Below are 23,855 nucleotides of genomic sequence, written 5' to 3'. Positions count from 1 at the left end.
TAAACAGGGCAGTGCTCCCCAGCTGCAGTCAAGCTCCTGCAAGGAGGAATGGGGGCCTAATGAAAGCTCCTGATTTTCTAGTATTGGCTCAATTAAACAATAACGCAATGTAGGTCAAACAAAAGGGAGGAGGAAACCAGGATATATTAAATGACTTGTTCAGAGTTAGGAGCATAGCTAGGACTCCAAATCTAGGGCTCTTTACACTTAGCCCAGCTTGCATCCCGCACCCCACAGGTCTTTGGGAGTCCTTCCCCGTATCTCCATAACAGCCCCTCCCCTCACCCCCCACTCCCAGTCTGAGACCACCCGGGATTGTGATGGATGCATCCAGCTCCCCTCCCCACCCTTCTTTGCTTTCCCAGCAGGATCTGGACTCTTGTCTCCAGATGGTGAAGAAGATCGGGGCCTCCCACCTTCCTCAACCGGAGAGCTAGAGAGAGCACTGGACAGAGGGAGAGCCCGGGCGCGGGCTGGGAGAGGTGGGGGCGAGAGGAGTAGGGCGGGCCCAGAGGAGGAGACCGCGGGGTGTCTGGGCGGGAGTGTGAGAATGCAGGCCCCAGGGAGGGCGTGGGGAGGGCGGGGCACTGGCCTCTCCCGGCCTCTCCCCGCGCCGACCTCGGAGTCACTGGGCTGAGACAATTCGTTGTTTGCACACGCCCCTGTGACCCTGCCACCCAGGGCATTGTTTTCTATTCGCCCCTGTCGCGGGTGGGAGGCGAGGAACGCCGGCGTTCACGAGCCTGGCTGCCCGTCAACCCCCTGGCCTTCGGCCCCGGGCCCCGCGGGCGGCCGCGCCTCTGGGGCGGGAGGAGAGAACGCCTGGGTCCCGCCCGCTGCGCCGGCTCTCCCGGCTCCAGCGCTGCCATGGGCTCCCGCAGCTCCCACGCCGCGATCATTCCCGACGTGGACAACATTCGGCGAGAGACCGGCTGTGAGTGGGACGCCCGGGCGCAGGGCGCCCCGGCCCCGAGGGCTGCGAGGGGGCACGGAGTCTAAACCTGGGGGCCGGGGGGCCAGAACCGGTTGACGCAGGACCCCAGTGTAGGGGTCCGGGAGTGGAGGTTGTGTTGAGCGATGGGCGAACCTAGAAGTTCGGGGGTCCAGGTTCAGGGCTTGGAGCACCAGATCCCAGCGGGTTCATGGCGTGTTAATTTAAGCGTCTCGGTGTCCAGGTGGCGAAGGGTCGGGGCTAACCGGGTTGGGGGTCAGTTTAATCGAGGCAGCCGGCTGTTTCCGAGTCCGGATGGAGGCTAGAGGCAGCGCCGATGGCGGATGGAGGAGGTTGATTTGCCCGGGAGGGAAGCGCCGGGACGCTGCGAACCTCTGCGGGTCTCGAACCTGCCTCTCCCCTGGGTCTCGCCACTCCGCCTCCAGCTCCCCCCAGCTCCTACCTCCTGGTTCTGGGGTTGAACCCTCCATCCAGCCAACCCCTCTAATCGAGGCCCATCTCGCGCGGCCGCGGGGAGACGTGTCTGGAGCGCTCCCCACTGCACTCGCGGCCACCTTCCGCCTTCCCTCCCGCAGTCTCGCAAGCCAGTCTGGTGCGTCTGCATCACCGATTCCAGGCACTGGACAGGAACAAGAAGGGCTATCTGAGGTGAGGGGGAGCTGATCTGATGACCTCTGACTTCTGACTCCCGGACTCCCCTATTTCACCCTCCATCTTTGCTTTTGAACTTGGACTTTACAGCCGCATGGATCTCCAGCAGATCGGGGCCTTGGCCGTGAACCCGCTGGGAGATCGCATTATAGACAGCTTCTTCCCTGATGGGTGAGGCCTCTCTGGGGGCGGGGAGACGGAGGTGGACAAGCCTTTGGTGTGTGGGGAGTGTGGGGGATAGGAGGTACAGAATGGGGCAGAGAGAGAGGACAAGGTGACCACAGCCCCTACTCCATTCTGCCTTCCAGGAGTCAGCGCTTGGATTTCCCAGGTTTTGTCAGAGTGTTGGCTCATTTCCGGCCTGTAGAGGATGAGGACCCAGGAATCCGGGACCCCAAGGCACCTGAACCCCTCAACAGCAGAATGAATAAACTTCGCTGTGAGTTTGTGGGGACCCACCCAAATGAGATGACAGGTTTTTCCACATTAGTGAGAAGCCCCAGGAGCCTCCCATTCCCTTTGGACGACTCCCCCACTCCTCTGGGGTGGAAGAGAACTAGGAAAGACCCATCTTCCTTTTCTCCCTCCACTCTCTTTCCAGTTGCATTTCAGCTCTATGACCAGGATCGAGATGGAAAGATCTCTAGGCATGAGATGCTACAGGTTGGATGAATGCAAGGGCAAGATCTGTGATGTGGGAAGGGTGGGATAGTTGAATGGAATGGTTGTGGAGGGAGTAGGGTGGGAGAGTGGTGGATGTGGGATGCATAATTGGGGTATTAGGTGGGGAATGCAGATGGGTAGTGGTGGAGTATGGATTTGTTGGGAGAGGGTGAAGAAAAGTTGGGTTTGAAGTTGGGAATAGATTAGTGGCTCTCAGCTGGGGACACTTCCCCTCCCCGAATGATATTTGGTAATATCTGGAGAAGTTTTTGGTTGTCACAAATGGCATGGGGGTTGTTACTGGCACCTTGTGGGAAGAGGTCAAGAATGAGGCTAAACATCCTAAGATACACAGGACAGTCTCCCATAATGGGGAGTTATCTGGCCCCAGATGTGAATAGTGCTGAAGCTGAGAAACTCTGAAATAGATGTAACAAAGTGGTGGATGGAATTGGGATTAGCTGTACGATGAGATGAGGAGTGGAAGATGGATGAGGTTGGTTATAAGTTTGGGGTTGGGTGATGAATTTGGGCATATTGTTGAGGTTAGTAGGATAGTGAGGAATGAATGGGGGTTTGGATGGAGAATCAGTGGGGGAAATTATTGGGGGATATGGTGGGAAGTGATTGGAATGGGGTAAAAATGGATGAAGGATGGATATGAAATTGGTAGTAACTTTTGGGATGTTAGGGGAACAAGGTTTTGGAGATGATTGTGTCTTTTCTTTATGGCTGTCTCTCCTTAGGTTCTCCGGCTGATGGTTGGAGTACAGGTGACAGAAGAGCAGTTGGAGAGTATCGCTGACCGCACGGTGCAGGAGGCAGATGAAGATGGGGATGGGGCTGTGTCTTTCCTGGAGTTCACCAAGGTCAGAATGCCTTTAGGGCCCAGGGACTTGAGATCAGGAGCCCTTAGGACAGATGAACATAGGGGACCAAGTTCAAAGGGGGATGGCAGAAAGAAAGTAGTTCCCAGGGAATAGTGGGGCTTGGGTTTGGGTAGAACCCTAAGGGAGGAGGTTGGAAGCACAGATGATCAGGAGTCAAGCCTCTTGATGACCACACCTCTCCTGTCAGTCTTTAGAAAAGATGAATATCGAGCAAAAGATGAGCATCCGAATCCTGAAGTGACTCTTCTTGCCTTTGGCTAACTCCTGAGGACCAGCATGTATTTGTCATTCATGCTCAGCCCCCATGGAGGCAGGATCCCCCAAAATTGTGCTATTACTTCTGGATTGAACTCTGTTTGGAGCCAAGGAGAGAAAGCTCATCTGATCTCAGATCTCTGAATCAGCCAGCAATTTTTTGGTTACAAATGACTGAAAACACAACCCAAAATGACTTAAATCATAAAAGGATTTTATTGGCTCATGTGATTAAAAGGTCTGGAAGTATTTGTCATCAGGTACAGCTGGATCCAAGGTTCAAATGATGTCATCCGGACTCAATTTTTCTCCATCTCTCAACTCAGCTTTCTTCTGTGTTGGCTTCATTCTCAGGGGGCCTCTTTCCTCATAGCGGAAGATGGTTACCAGCAGGCTTCCATCCTATTAGCCAAGCACCCATGTTTTCTTTTCCAATAATTTCAAGTGAAAATTAAATTTGAGTGTCATTAGCATGCTTGGACAGGACATGCCTGTCCCTACTTCCAGAGGAATGGAATGTTCTAATTGGTAAGGTCTATGTCATATACCCATCCCTAGACCCAGGAAATGAGGTCTGGATGCTTAAAGGAAAATAAAGTGCTATCATCATAAGGAGGAATGATGCTGGTCAGGCAAAAATTAAAGATGTCCATTACTGTTAAGTTCAACAAATGGAGGGACTCTTGAAGTCTGGCCCCTTTAAATGGGTTTTTGCTGACCTTATGGGTGTATGCTGGTGTGCCATGGGGCCAGGGGAAGAGGTGATTAAAGATAATAAACAAGGCATGCCTTCCTGGAGTGTGAAATTATTCCGAGATTTTGGGAGTAACCCCATTGTTTCTATGGTAAGATGTTTGAACATTGCTATATCACAGAATAGAGTGTAAGTCACATAAACCATGAGATTCTTTGCCTGCACTTTGGTGCCCCACTCATACCTCCTCCCTGCGGTATTCTAGAGTTGTGTTGTATCAACACATGAGTCAGTTGTGCTCATACCTTCCCTACTTTGCTTCAGTGATGTCATGTTGGTACCTCGAAAATGGCTGTAATGGGAATATTTACACCATGAGCATTGGTATAAATGTCTGCAACAAACCAGGGCTTTTCCTCTTCAGAGAGCCGGTTGTTTAACATTTCTTAGCATAACACCTGCTTGCTATTCACCATGATCGTACATGCCAATGGCTTCTTCCAACAAGCACCTGTGGAAAACCCTCTTCTTGAGGGCTTTGCCTAGCATAGCCATGTATTCTGCCAGTATGTGGGGCAGGTGGGAAGCACCAGTGAATTAATGTCCCTAGGAGCAGCTCTCAACCAGTGAGTGCTGGGAATTGGTTGGTAAATAGCCAGTTTCCTCACCTCTCAGGTGGGACTACTCAGAGGCACATTCTCTTTGATCTCTTAGATCACCAGCAGGGCTGAACCCAGTTGCTCACAGTGTTAACCTGCTCCTTAAAGCTCCTTCCCTTCTTGTCTCACTTCCTGCTCCCCTCTCAGTGGTTCCTTGATCACCTCACAAATAGATGACTTGGTCTCAAATCCTTGTCTCTATGCTTCTGGGAAAATCCAACCTAAGACAGTGCTATAGATCTTTCAGAACCGAAGCTTACACTCATCTCTGTTGTGGGTATTCGGTGCGACACTTTGAGGAGGCACTGTGTTAAATGATTGTATACCTCCGGCATTTTGTGACTTTAGGGAGCTGAGGTCATGTGAAGACGATTCACCTCAGGGGCTCTAGGAACTTGGAAGTGTCTGAGGCTCTGTAGGAACGTTAACCTAAGTTTTTCATTTTGATTGTAGTATGATTGTGACATAGTTGGGCGGGTAAGGGAGATTTTTATTCCTTAGAGAATTTTGCTATTTTGTTTAAGGATTGCCACATGAACAAGGACTTTCTGATTGAGGGATGTTTGTTTAGTCTTTGGCCCTGGATTAAAAGGGTGGGGGGAGGAGAATACAACTCATTGTGTGGTCATTTTTTTCTAGGCACTGTGAAGGAAGACAAGTATATATAGAGAAACAGAGTCAATATGTAAGAAAGGGGGTGCAGAGAGAGGGAGGAAAAAGAGAAAGAGAAGGGGGGGGGGAGAGACCATAAACCACTCAGGGAGTAGAGCCTTTCTCTACAGCTGATCTCTTTTTTTTTTTCCCATTATAGTGTTTCCTAGTTTTCCTGATGGTAAATATCATCTGACTGAGAGGTTCAGACCCCTTTGATCCCATTTGAGAGATCTTGAGCCTCCAAGGAAATTGATATTTTCAATAAGTGATTCAGATGCTTATTCACCAAGGAGGTCCAGTTAGGAACACTGACCTAAAGCTTCCATCAAGGCTCCTAGTGACAGTTATCCATAAGAGGGTCTCTAGCTTCCTGAAAGCATCAAATATAACACTTGACCCATAGGAGGCTTTTGAGAAAGATCTCCCTTCCATCCATGCCCAAACCTGCTCTGGGAATCCAGTGCCAGTGCCAGTGCTTTTTATCTAATAAGGATTGTTGGAGGGCTTTGGGTATTCCCAAGACTCCACTTGCTGCTCTGGTGTGTGCCCCTACCCTCCTTAAGCATGAAAGTCCCTTGACCTCTGCCCAAGTTCAGGAGCTTGGACCTATGTTTTGTAGCAGGGAGGGGCCTCATCCTGGTTGCTGTAGCACAAGCTGTCTGGACCTCACTCTATGGATGTCAACTCCGACAGATACCTGTGATTTCTTGTTTCTGCTGTTCCAGAGGAGCCCTGCATGGCACCAGTGGGGATACCCTGTGCTGTTAGTGACAGTTGCCAAATTTCAGCCATTTGCTTACCATGCTCATCATACATTCTGTATAGTAGCTACTACCTGTACCATTAATTACTTATTAATCAGTTTTTTTTTTTTTGGTACTTGGAATTGAACCCAGGACCCTGTACATGGGAAGCAGGCACTCAACCACTGAGCTACATCTGCTCCCCAGTGAGAGTTTGTTTTTTCTTTTGTTTGCTTGTCTTTTTTTTTAGGAGGTACTGGGCATTGAACCCTGGACCATGTATGTGGGAAGCAGGCACTCAATAATTTGAGCCACATCCACTCCCCTTTCTTCTTTTTTGGCTCCCTCATCTGTCTGTTTATTGTTTTTGCTTATTATCTGTTTGTTGATTTTGCTCATTGTTCATTGTTTGTTTGCTTGTTTTCTTTAGGCAGCGCTAGGAACTGAACCTAGGACCTCCCGTGTGGGAGGCGGGTGCCCAACTCCTTGAGCCACATACTCTCCCTATTATTCATTTTTAAGTGGACTCATTTAAAAATTATGCTTGAGTTTATAAAAGAAATTCATATATCATTCCTGTAAATTAAAAGCCAGCATCAATTACCATAAACAAAATAAATATATAAATATAGTAAGTACAAAGAAACAAAAAGGTAAAAAAGGGATATCAGCAAGTGTTAAAGAGGAGTAAGAGACACACCTGTCCCAAACAAAGGCTTCTCTTTGGGGAACTGAAGGGTGGAAAAATAATTGAAAAGGGAGCAACCTTTTCATTGTGTGATTCAATGATTTTTAATGCTGTGGTGTTACTACTGAAATTCATCTTGTAACATGAGTGGTATGTTTCCCACACTTTGGGAACCACTGTCTGGTGGTGGTGTGTCTCCTGCAGGAACCATTTTGGAGACAGCCTTTAGTAGGCTGGATATCTTGATTCTCAGACTGGCTATTGCTCATGTTGGGTTTGATAGAGGTTATCCATGGACATAGAGTCCACTTTCCAGATCAGGTGCAGGGACTAAGTGCAGGGAGTTATGATAGATGATTTATAGAGCTGCAAATGTTAATATCAACAGTCTTCTGCTGACATTTGTCTCCAGAAGATGGTAAGACTTGTGAGTTTGGAGACAGGACCTGTGAACTTGCTTATTTGCTGGTCTAAGGTGACAGAGAGCCCAGAGTAGAAACTAGAGGCAGCTTTAGACCTGGTCCTTGGAATCCTCATTTGAGAGGAGCTTCTCAGAGAGGTGTGGAATGGGCACTGGAGCTGTCCCAGCTTCTTCCACTGGGGCTATTGGGAAGGACCTTGACTGAACTGGAGCTTTCTGGAAGTACCCACCTACATTTCCTGAAGAGGAGATGGAAGTTCTAGAGGAAGCCTCTTTCCTTGGCAAAAAGGTTGAAGTTAAGACAAGGTGTTTAGGGAGCTCTGGGAAGAGAAGTAAGTAGAAGGACCTAGGATATGACGTTGTGTAGATGTAATTATGGCTACCATTGCCTCTTTCAAACTGATTGGGAAAATGGTTAAGAATTCTGAACTTGACTCTCAAATAGAAGGAAATTCTTGGTTGTCCTCAGCCCCACCCAGTCAATATCAATAAAACTCCCTTGATGTTTAAGAGGCAATGTACAGACTTGATTCCTTGTACAGCCCTACTTGGAGAAGCAATGCAGTTTAATAAAAAATAGCATGAGTTTGGAATTCTGATTCCATCTGGGTTTGAATCTGGACCTTTTAACTAAACTGTTACACAACCTTGGTAAAGTAACTTTACTCTGCAATGCCTCAGCTTCATTATCTGTTAAAAGGACAGATAATAGCCTCTACTTTGCACAGTTGTATCTTATCTGTTTACCTACCCCCACCTTCTTCCACCCACAGTCTGCTTTATATGAGCTGAGGCCCCTTGGCCTCATCTATAAGCAAGGACTCTGAGTCTGTATCTGTCAGGATTTTTTCAGTTGCCAACTGGTTTGTGTAAGAACTAAATACAGGAATTTATTGTTTCATATAACTGAAAGAAAAGTCCAAAGGTAAACCAGGCAAAGGAGAGTCCAAAGGCACAATAATGATAATGTCATCAGACATTTCTCAACTCTGCTTTCTCTGTGTTGATTTCATTCTCAAGTAGCAATCCCAATAAAAAAAGAGACTCTCTTTCCCAACAATTTTGTCAAAAGTCCCACTAACTCTCATTGGTCTACCTACTTTAGCCAGGTGGATGTAACACTCTGATCGGCCAGACCTGGATCACATGCTCACTCCAAGAACTGGAGAGTGCAGTCAAGCTCACTCTAAATGAATACAATGTGTGTGTGTTGACTCTGTAAAGGAAAACCAGAATGCTATGACCAGAAGAAGGTGGCTGGGTGATGGGTAGGCAAAATCAACAGATAACTACATAATTGTTAGTTTGCTTTTGGCTACAAATACCAGAATTCCTAACTAACAATGGCTTAAACAGTTAAAGACACTCAATTCCCTTACATTATAAGATGTCTCTGGTGGTAAGCAGTCTGAGAATTGTTGAGCGGCTCAACAATATTATTAAGGATCCAAGAATTTTTTAGCCTTCTATTACACCATCTTCAGAATGTTAGCTTTTCATTCTCAGGTTTGTTGACTCATGCTTATGAGATGGCTGCCACAGGTCTAGCCATCACATCCTCACAGGAACAGTGTCTAGAGCAGTGTCTGAGTGGATGGCTAGGAGACTACCCATTATCTCCTATTGATGAGAACAAGACCACCTCTAGTTGTAAGGGAAACATTTTCTAGATTTTGTCATGAGAGATGGGCTTTACTAAGAATGAAAAAAGGAGAAAATATTAGCTGGGTAATGTATTCTTCAGCTTTTGCTAAGTGTAGCTATGTAACAACCTTCAAATCTCAGTGGCTTACAACAGCAAGAATTTATTGCTTATGCTGCATGTTGTTAGCTGTGGGTCATCTCTGGCTCTACTCTGCATATCTTCATGTTGCAGGACCCAGGCTGAAGGGGACGCCTCTAATAGACATACACCCTTCTCAGTGTAGAGGGAAAGACCAAATGAGTGGCAAGAAACAAGTGTTCTTTAAGTTTCTGCTCACACCTGACACATGCCTTGCATACTCAGACACCATTGGCTAAGACAAGTCACATATCCAAGCTTGATGTCTATGGGGCAGGAAAGTATAAGGCCCTCCACAGGGAGTGACTACAGATTTCAGGATGTTCTGATTATCTACTGCTCTTTAGCAAACCACCCTAAACTCAGCAGCTTAAAACAACAACTCCTTTATTATACGTGATGATTTTGTAGATCAGGAATTTGGACAGGGCTCAACAGGGTGATTCTTCTGCTCCTTGTGGTATTGACTGAGCAGGTCTGCAGGCTCCACTTTGACTTTACTCACAGCTCTGGCATCCTGGCAGAGATTGAAGGCTGGACTTTGCAGCATGGAAATGAGGGCTGTCGACTTCACTCCTGGCAGCTTAGGACCCCCAAGAGACCAGAAGATGAAGCCACAAGTCTCTGAAAGCTTGCCCTGGAAATGGCATATCACCACTTATGCCACAATGTATTGGACAAAGTAGCCCACAGCCTGCAAGAGAAGGGAATAGAGACTCCACCTCTAGATGGGAGAAAAGTTAAAGAATTTGTGGCCATCTTCAATCCATCACATGTGGTTCCAAGGGGAGACATATATCCTTCTTAAAGGGACCATAAGTATGATATGACACCAAATAAGATGGGTCTGGCTTTAACGGTTGTATTAGTTTCCTGAGGCTGCTGTAATAAATTATCACAAATTTGATGGCTTAAAACAACAGAAATTTATTCTCACAGTTCTGGAGGCCAGGAGTCTAAAACCAAGGTGTCAGCAGGGGCTCTGGGGAAGAATTTGCTCATGCCTTTCTCTTAGCTTCTAGAGGCTGCCAACAATCCTCATGCCAATCTCTGCCTCTGTCAGATTGCCTCCTCCTCTTCTCTGTGTGCCTTCTCTTCTGTGTGTCTATCTTATAAAGATACTGTGACTGTATTTAGAGTCCATTCAGATAATCCAAGATAAGCCCCTCCTCTCAAGATTCTTAATTTAATCACATTTTTTGGCCATATAATGTTATAGTCACTCTTTTGCCATATAAGCTAATAGTCACAGGTTCTGGGAATTAGAATATGAACATATCTTTTTAGGAGCCACCTTTTAGCCACCATCAATTAATACATATCATGAAGCAAAAATAACGAAAACAGATGGGATACTTCTAAAGACAGATCAAAGGGACAAAAAAGAAAGAAGCAAATGCACATAAACCTACATACACACATATTCATTTGTATAATATTATATATTTATATACTAGACCCCCAAATCACCTCATAAAGTGAAATAACAGATGGTCTAGAAAAAAGGTATATGTACAGACATTGTATGTCCTTCCATGGCCTACTGGGTAGAACGTGGGAGAGTATGGGCTATGATGTGGACCATTGACCATGAGGTGCAGTGGTGCTCAGAGATGTATTCACCAAGTGCAATGAATGTCTCATGATGATGGAGGAGATTGTTGTTATGGGGGGAGGAGTAGGGTGAGGGGGGTGGGGGATATATGGGGACCTCATATTTTTTTAATGTAATATTAAAAAAATAAAGACAAAAAAAGAAAAAAGGTATATGTGAATATTATTGTAATCTTGAGCTGCAGAAGGCATTTCTAAGATAATCATCAAGGAAAATATTAATAGTGTTAGCTTTATAAAAATTAAAATTTTCTATATATCCAAAACAACATTAAAACTTTTAAAGGCAAAAGACAAACTGTAGTATATTTCCATCATGTATGTCAGACAAGGAGATAAAAGCTTTTGCTTATAAATAGCTATTTCAAATGAATTAGAAAAAGATTAACTTGATATTGCAAGGAGATGAACAAGAAATTTAAAAAAGAAACATAAACATCCAAAAACATATAAAAATGTTCAACCTTGATATTGATTAATTACTATTTAAAATCATGATTCTTCTGAGGATCAAACTGCTTTTACATATCAAAATTCTTGCAAATGTGCATACTTTGACACAACAATCTCATTTCTAAGAATTTATCCTAGGTAAGTAATTAAGGATGTATTAAAAAATTTACCTACCAGATTATTTACTTAAGTATTATAACAGTTACTGGACATTGTATGTCCTCCCATGGCCCACTGGGAGGACTATGGGGGAGTGTGGGCTATGGTGTGGACCATTGACCATGAGGTGCAGTGGTGCTCAGAGATGCATTCACCAAGTGCATTGAATGTCTCATGGAGGAGGTTGTTATGGGGGGAGAAGTGGGGTGCGGGGGGTGGGGGGTATATGTGGACCTCATATTTTTTGAATGTAACATTAAAAAAGTAAAGGAAAAAAAAGTATTGTAATGACAAAGTGAGAAACTGGAGTTAACCAACTGTGTAACAAAATCGGTGGGGCAGCCCTGAAGTGAGCTGCTCAAATCTCCTTTCAGGAAAGACCTGCTAGGACGGCAGGTAGCTGACAGCCCGTAGCTCTTAACCCTTTCAGGATCTAACTCAGTTTTCAAGTGTAGGCCATGCTCTTCACAGGGAATGCTATCTGATGACGGAGCATGGAGTGGGTACTAGTGCCTGGCCATTTTGCTCATGATTTGACTCCTTTAAAGAGAAATCTTTGCTCCCAAGCTCCCCATTGGGTTTGCCAAATCTGCCAGATCTGCATCTTGGCCTGAGGCTCTCCCTGCCCAACCTTGCTTCCTCACCACTTGATTTTTCATAGGTGTTACTCCCAATAAACCCTTCGTACTCCTCTGTTTCATTGTCTGCTTCCCAGAGAACCCAAGCAACACTGTGGTTGAGAGTTCAGTTGGAGTTCTATCAGAGAAGCAGAACCATGATAAGGGATGCAGAGCAAGGGGCTTATAAGGATTAGACCATATGCAATTGTGGGAGCAGGTTAATCAGTCTATGAAAGGCTACGGCTCCTCTGAATTTGGTGTTGGGCCTGAAGTCAGCAGGGCCAGGAGTTGGGAGGAAAATTTGTATGTGGGGTAGGAGAAAGCGAAGAGAATCAGGAACCTGTGAGGACAAACTGTAACCTGAATGGGCAAAGTAGAAACTGTGCCTGATACTGCTTCCAACCTTGATAATGTGGATGACATTAGGGGAAGCTGGTGCCCATCATGTGTGCTTGGCCCAGGATTTGGGGAGGCTGAAGGAAATCTGGAGGAGCGAGAGGAGCTGCAGGCTTGGTTGATGCCCCGTGCGAGCAGTGTGAACTAGAAGATGAGCCACAAAGTGTGGGAGTGATAACAGCATCATACGCAGACCTTCAGAGCATAAAAGTGGCAGATCATTTACTTCTCTTTTCCAAATCTTACATACGTTTTTCTTGTAGCTAACCGAAATCCAGATCACAGGGAAGGGAGTCCTTGGAAATGTAGTTCCAGTTTAGGTAAATTGAAACAGAGTGAAGCCACCACAATGCGATTGCTGTGGTTGTTTTTTAATGTTATTCATAAAATGAGGTGGTATTTAGCAATTTGAAATGATGTTGTAGATGAATATTCATGGTCATTAAAAGACAAAAATATGTACAGCATGGCCCCATTTGCAAAAAGCATATAAACATAAAGTGTTTTGAGATATTATGTTCTAAGATATTATACTCTAAAACAAAAATCTAATTGCAACCCTCCTCTCCTTTAAACTCTTAAATAGTTTCCCACAATCTATGAAGTCTTTTAGTAGCTTTTCAGGGTCTCTCTTACTTAGATTTCCTCTGCAATCTTTCCAGTTTCATCATTTGCTCTTCCATGCCTGTCATTTTGTGTTCTATGAAGGTTTAAACAGTTTGGGATTCTTCCTTAAGTGGCGTCATCGTCTCACTTCCACTCTGGCTTTCCTCTTTGTTTGTCCTGTCGTTCTCCCCAATCTTTGCCTGGTTAATTCCTTATTACTCAAAATCTCCTCTTGTAGTGCTTTGTTGAGCCACTTCCAACTCAATAGTTCTCCCCCCAAAAATACAGATACTTGGGCTTCACTATATACCTACTGAATTATAATTTCCAGAGGTAGGCCATGAAGTCAGTGTATTATTTTAATACAGATTTGTCTGCAAGTGACAGAGATCCAAAATAATAATAGCTCCAATAAAACAGACATTTCTTTCTTTCACATAAAAGTCAGAGATAGCATGGTGGCTCTGCTCTGGAAGTCTGTTAGGAGGCCAAACTCCTTCCACACTGTTGTTCTATTGTCCCCAGGAAGCTGCCCTTCTCTACATAGTAAAAAATGTCACACCACTGTGTCTACATTGCAGCCAATGGGAAGAGGGGAAGCATGTAAAGGGAGAGCACACACCCCCTTAAGTGTACTTTGCAAAAAAAAGAAAAAGAAAAAAGAAAAAGAAAAAGTGTACTTTGCCTTACTTCTCTTTGGCCAGAACTTAGTCGATTTAGCTGCAAGAGAGGCTGGGAAATGGAGTCTTTATTTTGGGTAGTCAATTGCACAGCTGAAAGTGCTATTTTTTTTTTTTAAAGAAGAGGAGAATGGATTTGAGGGACAAGTAGGGCCTTAAAAACACTCACCTCCACAGGAGATTGCTTCTGATGGTCACCAGTGTTTGAAACCACTGAAAGTTCCTTGGGGTTATCTTAACTGTTGCTGTTATTGCATTGTTTTAGACTTATTTCTTTTTGGTGGACTTCACCCTAGAGCCTGGCCTTCTTAAAGGCAAGGCTATGTTTGTATTTCTGAGCTTGAGAATTGTCTGGTGCATAGTAGATGCTCAACAGACTGTGACCAAAGGAATTAACATGTGCCTCATGGGCATAACATAGATATTAACGTTTCTTTTTTCAGTAATGGCCAAAATTGTTCTAAACTATATCATTAATTATTATTCTTTTTTGAAGATTTATTTATTTATTTCTCCCTGCCCTCCCTTGCTGTTTTTGTGCTTGCTGTCTGTTCATTGTATGCGTGGCTTCTTTTTAGTAGTCACTAAAACCGAACCAGGGACCTCCCATGTGGGAGAGAGGTAGAGGTGCCTAATCGCTTGGGCCACCTCTGCTCCTTGTTGTATTATGTCTATCATTGTGTTTTCCTCCTTGTGTCTCTTTGTTGTATCAGCTTGCCATGCCAGCCCATTGTGTCAGTTCGCTGTCTTGTTCCACTTCTTTAGGAGGAACTAGAAACCAAACCCGGGACCTCCATGTGGTAGGTGGGAGCTTAACTGCTTGAGTCACGTCTGCTTCCCTAAACTATATCATTTAAAAGGTTATATTTTCATCAAACTGTAAGTATAAAGGCATAATAATAATAGCTGTTTTTCGTAGAGCTGTTATAATGTGCCAGGCATAGAGCTGAGCCCTCCACAAGCATTCCCTCATTTAATTCTTACAGTAAACGTGTCTGTTAGCTATTTTTATAAGCTCATATTATTGTTGTGAAGTAATATTCTCAAGATCATTCTGCTAGTAAGTGGTGAGGTCCAAGGTGTTTGCTCTTAATCATTAAGCCACTCTCTTTCTTGGGAAATTGCAGGTTTCCAATCTTTTAAGTATTCCTTTGATTAAAACTTCTTTGTGATTTTTCTCCAATTTTATATATGGGTTTTCATAATTACACTTCAGTGCATACTAATTTGATATTTAAAAAGCCTGCTTGTCACTTCCTAGTGCAAAAGTTATTTAATATAAGACTTGGTTCAACTTCTCTTGAAAGCCCAAGCAATCTCTTTTCCGACTCTGAGCAATATTTTCAGACTTAGTTTTGAGCAAATGCTTAATTAACTAATTATTAATACTCATGAATACTTTGACATGCCAGGCACTGAGCTAAAAGCATGTGTTATAGGGACAAGCAAGACCAACAAAATCCTGCTGTCTTGGATTATACCTTCTATAAAGGGAGGGAGACAATATAATAAAAAATATAAGAAAGACTTAAATTCAAATAAAGATAAGAGCTGTAAAGAAAATAAAACAGGGTAATTTTATAGAAAGTGATTGAGGGTAGGGTGGGGCTAGTTTAGATAAGGTGGTCAAGGAATTCCTCTCTAAGGAGGTGATAGTTGAGGTAGGACCAGAACTCTGAGAGTGCATTGGCTATGGAAAGATCAAGAGGAAGAGCATTCCAGGAGGGAAAGGCAGGTGCAAAGGTCCTGGGGTAGAAACAGAAAAAAAAAACCTGTGAAGCGGAAATGTTCAGTAACCAAGGGGAAAGAGGTAAGAGGTATATTAGAGAAAGAGGCAGGGGCCATATTACATAGGCCAGGATAAGGATTTTATTCTAAGTAGGAAACATTGGAGGTTTTTAACAGGATACGATTAAAATTTTGAATAGGTCACTTTGGTTGCTGTGTGAAGAACGGGTTAAAGGGTTGAGAGTGGAAGCAAGGTCTGGGAATCCCTCAATAAGTTAAACACAATTATCATATGACCCAGCAATTCCATTCAAAGAATTGAAAGCCGGGACTAAAACAGATATTTGTACACAAATATTCATAGCAGCATTACACGCAACAGCCAAAGTGAAAGCAACCTGCAGAAGTTTGAGATTATTTGTGAGTTCCAAAAAGAGAGATTGTCTGGAAAACTGGTCTCTTCCTCTGGGCTTGATACTCTTTGATTGTATTGGATTCAGCTGAGATGTGTTTAATTTAATTATGTTAAGATTAGGGCTTTGACTGTTCAGAGAGTTAGAGACTGGATGATAGGCTTACAGGAAATTGGGGGTAGTGAGGAAGGTTGTGAGTTAATACCTACATGCGTGAAATCTATGATAAAGTGGAGGTAAAAATTTGTACAGGGAAGGGATAAAATGGGGGTACAGGGATACCTTTGGGTGGGGCTTTGCAGGCTTGAGGGGGGCTAGGATTGGGAGGATGGGTCAGATGGCCCAAGAAATTGGGGGGAGGGCTGGGGGAACAGTTGAACATGGGAGATTGTTGGGTATGTGGTTGAAACTATAATGTTGAGAAAACTCTTTGAAAATATTATAAGGAAGGATTATCTGTTTAAAGTGCTTAAGGGGGGCATCTGGCACAAGGGCAGTCTTTTTTTTTTTTTTTAATGACCAAGACTTTTTTAAAATTAAAAAAAAAAATTTATTTATTATTTATTTCTCTCCCCTTCCCCCCCCACCCCAGCTGTCTGTTCGCTGCATTGTCTTTGTCTGCTTCTGTTTTTGTCAGTGGTACCAGGAATCTGTGTTTCTTTTTGTTGCGTCATCTTGTTGTGTCAGCTCTCCATGTGTGTTGCGCCATTCCTGGGCAGGCTGCACTTTCTTTCGTGCTGGGCGGCTCTCCTTACGGGGTGCACTCCTTGCGGGTGGGGCTCCCCTACGCAGGGGACACCCCTGTGTGGCATGGCACTCCTTGCACACATCAGCACTGCGCATGGGCCAGCTGCACACGAGTCAAGGAGGCCTGGTGTTTGAACTGCAGACCTCCCATGTGGTAGACGGACGCCCTAACCACTGGGCCAAGTCCGCCGCCAGGGGAGTCTTCTAGGGAGTATGTGAGTGCTCATCTTGTCATAGTGTGTTATGTCATTGGGTGGAGACCCATACAATGAGTGAGAAGGTGTACCCTCATCCTGGGGAGGTCCAAAGTTCTGAAATAGAGGGAATCATGTCTCTCAAGAGAATTGGTGGCTCCCAATGGGGGAGGACAGTCTAGTATGTCAAGCCCTCAGCATTGTTGCAAGCACCTGTGAATCTGGTCCTTTAAACAGTGAAGATTGATTGTCACTGTGGGCCCTGAGGGAAGTAGGAGAGAGGAATAGAATAGATGGAAGCAGGGGTAACTGGGGGACAATGGAGTGTTCTGCAAGATTGTACAGTGAAGGATACAGGCCTTGTTAAATTACACCAAAACTGTATAAAAGCCTATAGGCTAAAATGTAAATCATAAATGTAAAACATAAGGTAACTAAAATTTTAGAAAATTGTACAGTCTGAAATATAAGCCATAATGTAAACCAAAATGGGACCATGTTTAATAGCTATGTTTCAATATCTGTACATCAGCTGCAGCAAATATAACATGAACACGTAAAAAGATCATTGCTGGGGAAGGGGGAAAAGGGTTTGATGTTGGATATATGGGAGTCCCCTATATTATATATGTGACTTTACTGTAATCTAAAACTTTTTTTTTTAAAGATTTATTTCTTTATTTATTTCTCTCCCCACCCCGCCCCAGTTATCTGTTCTCTGTGTCTATTTGCTGCGTCGTCTTTGTTCGCTTCTGTTGTTGTCAGTGGAATGGGAATCTGTGTTTCTTTTGGTTACGTCATCTTGTTGTGTCAGCTCTCCGAGTGTGCGGCGCCATTCCTGGGCAGGCTGCACTTTCTTCCACGGTGGGCGGCTCTCCTTACGGGGCGCACTCCTTGCGCGTGGGGCTCCCCTATGTGGGGGACACCCTTGCGTGGCATGGCACTCCTTGCGCGAGCATCAGCACTGTGCATGGGCCAGCTCCACACGGGTCAAGGAGGCCCGGGATTTGAACCACGGACCTCCCATGTGGTAGATGGACGCCCTAACCACTGGGCCAAGTCCACCACCCTCTAAAACTTTTTTGAAAACAAAATTAAAATTAGGAAGAAAAAGAAAAGATATAGACACTGAGGAAGAAATGAAAGAAATTGCCTTGGCACTGTATATACAGGGCAACACCTATTACAGTGATGAAAGGCAAAAATATCAAAAATTAAGTTTTATGATATTTTTCATTTTCTAATACCCCAATTTATTTTTACTTTATGTTAGTTTTTCTAAATTAGTATGTATTCTATTTCTAATCTTTAAACCTATCACCACTATTTCATTTTCCTATTAATTGAATTTGGCAGTATATTAGCCTTCATTTTTAAAAAAGTTTTGGATCACAGAGGGTTTCAACTATGGCAGGGGAGAAATGCTGGTGTGGGGTATTATTGATGGAGGACACATGGTTGGGAGGGAGTTCTCCAGGGCATGTATATAGGGTATATATAAAAATGTTGTGATATATGTTGGGTATTTTCATAGTAGTTACAGTAACAAACAACAACTGAGGGAGTGCTGAGTTCCTACCCAGGGGAGCTCTGTCACATTCCCCAATGGAACAGCAACAATCCCCCAAGTACAAGGACAAAGACTAGTGAAGAAGTATCCTCCAATGATGAGCCCTTGACACTGATGACTATGCTTATGAGCCTGTGTGCCTGAAGTTTGAACTAGGGCTAGAGCTGCAGTGTGCCTAAAAGTTACCTCCTGAGAGTGTCCATGTGGCTCAAATGTGGCCACTCTCTAAGCCAAACTCAACATGTAAAAACATTATCTTCCCTCCAGTGTGGGACATGACTCCAGGGGATAAGCTTCCCTGGCACCGAGGGATTACTACTGATCACTAACTGGTGATGCAACTAGAAAAAGACCTTGACTAAAAGGGGGAAATGGCAAAGACAAATGAGTTTATATAGCTAAGAGTCTTCGAAAAAGAGTCAGGAGGTCATCAGAGGGGTCATGCTTATGCATGCCTCAGCAGGATCCCAGAGATAGCCAAAGTAGATACAACCCCAGGTACTGGTGTTCCTGAGGGCTATGGAAACACACAGGTACTATGATCATGGCAGTTGGCTCTGAAATTCAGTGCCTTGTCAGTGGGACCTACTTTGGTATTTGTGTTCCTGAGTGTGATGGAGTTGGACTCAGATGTGAACTTTCTACACATGCCTCTTCTCTCACTTTGACTGAACCTGTGGTTGACACTGGGGTTGGTGTATACTCAGGAGAGTTGACTCTCTGGACTGGCCATGTGCCAGCTGGGCCCTGAGCTTCCAGAGTTGCAGCTCCCACTCTCTGGTTTGTTGGACTTGCACAGATTGGCTAACAGGGAGGTGAAGATGGTCAACCACCACACCAGGGAACCAAGAGTAACTACAACTCCAAGCAAGGAGAATCACATCCATCAACCATGTGGGATCTAAGCCCCCTCTCAATACAGAGGTGACGTGGACATCACCAACCCAGGGTCCACAGGATGGAGGAATAAAATATGGATTAGAGTGGACTTACTGGTATTCTACTACAGAACTATTGTGACTAGTGATGGAAGAAACTGCAGCACTGATGTGGAGAAAGTGGCCATGGTAGTTGCTGAGGGCAGGGAAAGGGAAGAAGAGATGAGATATGGGTGCATTTTTGGGACTTGAAGGGACAGATGCAGGACACTATATATCCTGCCATAACGCACTGATTGTACTGGGGGAGAGTGTAAACCACAATGTAAACTATTATTCATGTGGTGCAGCAGTGCTCCAAAATGTATTCACCAAATGCAATGAATGTGCCACAATGATGAAAGAGGTTGTTGATGTGGGAGGAGTGCAGGGGGTGGGGTGGGGTGGGATGTGGGGTATGGGGGAACATTTTTTATATATTTTTCTTTTTTTTCTTTTATATTTTTTAATGTAACATTTTTTTGTGATCTATGTATCTGAAAAAAAAAACCAATTTAATTTAAAAAATAAGATTAGGGCTTTGATTTGACCACATCAGTAGGGTGTAACTCATGTTAAGTCCCTGCCCCTTTATTGGGCTATATAAATGGACACTCCCTCAAGAAGATACCCAGAAGAAGGCACAGGAAGAAAGAGAGCTCCATAGACATAGAAGAGGAGAGAACGTGGTCATTTCAGTCCTGCCATATGACAGAAAGGAGAAGGCTGAAATAGCTAAAGCCCCGGGAAGAGCTGAGTTATTTGCCTGATAGTTTGAAGTGAAGAGACCAGAGCCCTGAGCAGCTGAGAAGGTCCGGAAAGAAACGAGCCCTCCAGCATATTGTTGAGATTGGAAGAAGCTGGACCCATGGAGTTTTAAGAGAGAGAGGAAGGCTGAACCTTCACAGAGATTGGCAACCATCTCACTTCAACATGTGGCAACAGACTTTGGTGAGAAAATACCTTTTATGGTACTTTGAGTTGGACTCTTTAAAGTCTTGTAACTGTAAGATTTTACCCCCAAAAAATACTCTTATAAATGCCAATAGATTTCTGGTACTTTGCATCAGCATCCATCAACAAGCAGATAAACAAAAAGTAGCATATCCATACAATGGAATATGATTCAGCCACAAAAAGGAATGAAGTACTGCTACATCTACAACATGGATGAACCTTGAAAACATTATGCTAAGTGAAAAAAGCAGGCACAAAAGGCCACATATTGTACAATTCCATTTATATTAAATGTCCATAATAGGCAAATCCAAAACAGACAGAAAGAAGATTTGTGACTGAGGGAAGGGGGAATGGGGTAATGAAAAATTTCTGGAGCTAGATAGTGGTGATGGTTGCACAAAATTGTAATGTATTAAATGCTTCTAAATCGAAACATTAACATTGTTAAAATGGTAAAATTTTATGTTATGTGTATTTTACCACAATTTAAAAAAAGCCACATTACCCAAGGGCTTGTTTAAAAATACAGTTTCTTGAGTCTCTTCTCTAGGGGTAAAGATTTAGCAGGTCTGGGGAAGCACTTGCCATTTAAAAAGAAGGCTTGGAAGCAGGAAGACCAAGTAGGAGAATGTGGTAATAGATCTGGGTTGAGAGCATGGTGGTTTGGACTTGGTGGCAGTGGGGGAGGTGGTAGGTCGTGACAGTGGTGGCAGTGGAGGTTAGACATGTTCAGAAAGCCACGGGACATGTTTTGGCATTAATGTCAGTAAGAAATGGCTATGGTTTAAATCAGGGGTAGGGTAAAAGAAGAATCAAAGATGATTCCTAGGTTTTTGGCTTGAGTAACTGGTTGGAGAATGGCAACATTTATAGAGGGGGATTCGGGGAGGAGTAAGTATGAGAAAATGAAGAATTTTGTGTCTAATGAAGCAAAGTCAGATTTTTCTTGGAGAGAGTGCCCATTGCAGAGACTGCTGGCTATCTACTATAGCCCACCTGTTCCCTCTTTCCTTAAATAGAAAACTGTTTTTATTTGGGGTGGCAAATGGCCCAGCAAAAAGTGAACCTTTCTTAGTTTCGTTTGTAGTTAAGGATGGCCAATGAAATGCAAACAGGTCTAAAGCTCTTTAAATGGGAATGAGTCAGCTGGGAGGGGCAGGCTTTTTGTCCCTTAGTCTTCTCTTCCTCTTCTGCTGGCCTAGAATGCGACCTCTATACCTATATTGTGAACGTGAATGACCTTGAGGTTTGAAGTTATATATGCTAAGGAAGAGTAGGAGCCTGAATCCCAAAAAACTGTGGAACTGCCATCCTACTTCTAGCCTTTTCCTTTAGAGAATAAACCCTAAATTGTTTTGTCCACAGTAACCGTGTTCTGTTACTAGTAGCCGAACACAATTCCTAACAAATACATCCCTATAATTTCCAAAGTTTTCTCCTTAATTCTCTTCGTCTTTCAAGTGGAATATTAAAGAAGTTGTCCAGAAGTAGTTTATCCATGATATGCTAGTCCAGTGCATTAGAAATATTTTCTGAACCTGCTTTTTGGCCCCATTATCCCCAGCCAACATTTATCAACAATATAAAACAAGCATTCATATTTTTAGTGTGTCACTTTTATGCAGTCTCCTAAATTTTGACGTTTTCAGCATCATGCTTTCAACATTAGGTAAAGTTGATAACACTGAAGAGGTTGATTGTCTCTCTCTCTGGCTTCCAAGAATTGTAAGGGTTTCTGTCCCACAGCTGAGAATGGAAACATTGTTGAGTTCTCTAGATTTTTCCTAGATACATTCCTTAAACATATAACAGAGTGTCTTGGAGGTACTGGACCTTTAGTTATTGTTTTAAGCTCTAAAAATGACCTTTAAAAAAGTTACAAGTATTAGTGTAGAAACTTTTATGGAGAACACCCAAGAAACTGTTAGTGATGGTTACTTTTGAGCAGAGGGAATGGAGGTCAGGGGAGAGGGAAACTTTTGCTGTCTAGAGCACTTAAAAAATTTTTTTTTTAACACCATGAGCTTGCATAAAGAGTGGTTAAGAGGAACAGTTCTGGAGTCCAGACTGTGAGGGTTCAAGTTCCATTTCACTACATATTAGGGTCTATAGCCCTGGGCAAGTTTATTTACTTCATTTACCAAACACTTACAGAGCACTTAATATGTGCCAGGCACTGTTCCTAGTGCTTTAAAAATAGGGACTTGTGGGAAGCGGACTTGACCCAATGGATAGGGTGTCTGCCTACCACATGGGAGGTCCATGGTTCAAACCCCGGGCCTCCTTGACCCGTGTGGAGCTGGCCGGTGCGCACTGCTCATGAGCGCAAGGAGTGCCCTGCCACGCAGGGGTGTCCCCCGCGTAGGGGAGCCCCACGTGCAAGGAGTGTGCCCCATAAGGAGAGCCGCCCAGTGCAAAAGAAAGTGCAGCCTGCCCAGGAATGGTGCTGCACACATGGAGAGCTGACACAACAAGATGATGCAACAAAAAAGAAACACAGAATCCCGGTGCCACTGATTAGGACAGAAGTGGTCACAGAAGAACACACAGCGAATGGACACAGAGAACAGACAACTGGGCGGGATGCAGGGGGGAAGGGGAGAGAAATAAAAAAAATAATAAGAAATCCTTAAAAAAAATAGGGACTTGTTTAAGCTTCAGAGTAACCCTAAGGGAGAGGATCTATCATTATCCCCATTTCGTGGATGAGGAAACCTAGGGGTACGGGCAGATTAATTACCTCACCCAAAGATATAAAGCTAGTTAAAAACAGTTGGAACAGGATTCAAGTATGATGCTGTGGTGTTAAGCCAAAGAGTTTAACCTATTTGTACCTCACTTATCTTTAAAATGAAAATGCTACTGTGATGATGATGACTTACCTCTTAGGGTTGTTGTAAAGATTAAATGATTTAATTAATGTAAAGAGGTTAGAATGGTACCTGGCACATGGCAAGCACACAATAGATGTTAGTCATCATCATTTTTTTTACAATAAAAACACGATAGATACAAGTGGTTGCTGCCATTTAGGGTGGAGAATTGAATTTGAGCTTGGGGTAAACAGTTCCTTTTTTGGCGGGGGAAAGACCGTCTTGGTGGGTCCTTTTACTTTAGGCAGATGTAAGGCAAGGACAAATCCAATGTCCGTTAGGGCCACTATCGCTCTCTTGCCAGGGCTGGGGAGGGGAGAGATTATCTGGGCCTGGTGGAAAGGGTAAGCTAGCTCCTGGCCTGGAGTTTGAGTCTGAGTTTGGGCATGTGATTCTCAGAGTACCAACGCTAGGTGGTGAGTCTCATGATCGAAGGGTCTGAGGAGGCCTACACTGGAGGCCCAAGCAAAGAGCAACACACCAAGATGAGGAGGCTGCATATGAAAGCCCAGTAACGTGCCAAGTTCCACACAGAAAGTGGTAGTCCCCTGCTCTACTCCCCCACCCTCCCAAACTCATCGGAGAGGTACCCACTCTGAATTCTTTTAGCCATTTCTTATCAGAGGATTATATTTCATATCAGAGGATATACCCTCATATTTATAAATATTTATCTGTGCTGCTATTTCTTATCTTTTCAATTTTAGACCTTATTTACTGACTTCCTAATATGAAAAGGGAGACTTTAACTCTTTCATATACTCCCTTTCTTTTCCCCTCTTTTTTCAACTTAAACACAAGTTTTGATTAAATCAATATTCATTGCTTACATTATTATGACTATATGAATACTATGTAAACTGAGCCAAGTT

At 43.9% G+C, this 23,855-nt stretch overlaps 1 protein-coding gene across 1 annotated transcript; it reads left to right on the top strand.

The window, feature by feature from the left end:
* The first annotated feature begins 625 nt into the window (after positions 1-625).
* Positions 626-4,195, top strand: CHP2 (calcineurin like EF-hand protein 2). The gene is made up of 7 exons (XM_004458441.5): positions 626-934; positions 1,528-1,600; positions 1,694-1,774; positions 1,912-2,042; positions 2,205-2,266; positions 3,013-3,135; positions 3,344-4,195. The coding sequence occupies exons 1-7, from the start codon at positions 868-870 to the stop codon at positions 3,395-3,397; spliced, it is 591 nt and encodes a 196-aa protein (XP_004458498.1). The 5' UTR covers positions 626-867; the 3' UTR covers positions 3,398-4,195.
* Positions 4,196-23,855: the final 19,660 nt, after the last annotated feature.

Source organism: Dasypus novemcinctus, chromosome 23 (genome assembly GCF_030445035.2).
Source record: "Dasypus novemcinctus isolate mDasNov1 chromosome 23, mDasNov1.1.hap2, whole genome shotgun sequence".
Classification (NCBI taxonomy): Eukaryota; Metazoa; Chordata; class Mammalia; order Cingulata; family Dasypodidae; genus Dasypus; species Dasypus novemcinctus.
Note: the sequence above shows the minus strand (reverse complement) of the source record. Positions and strands in the feature narration are given on the sequence as shown.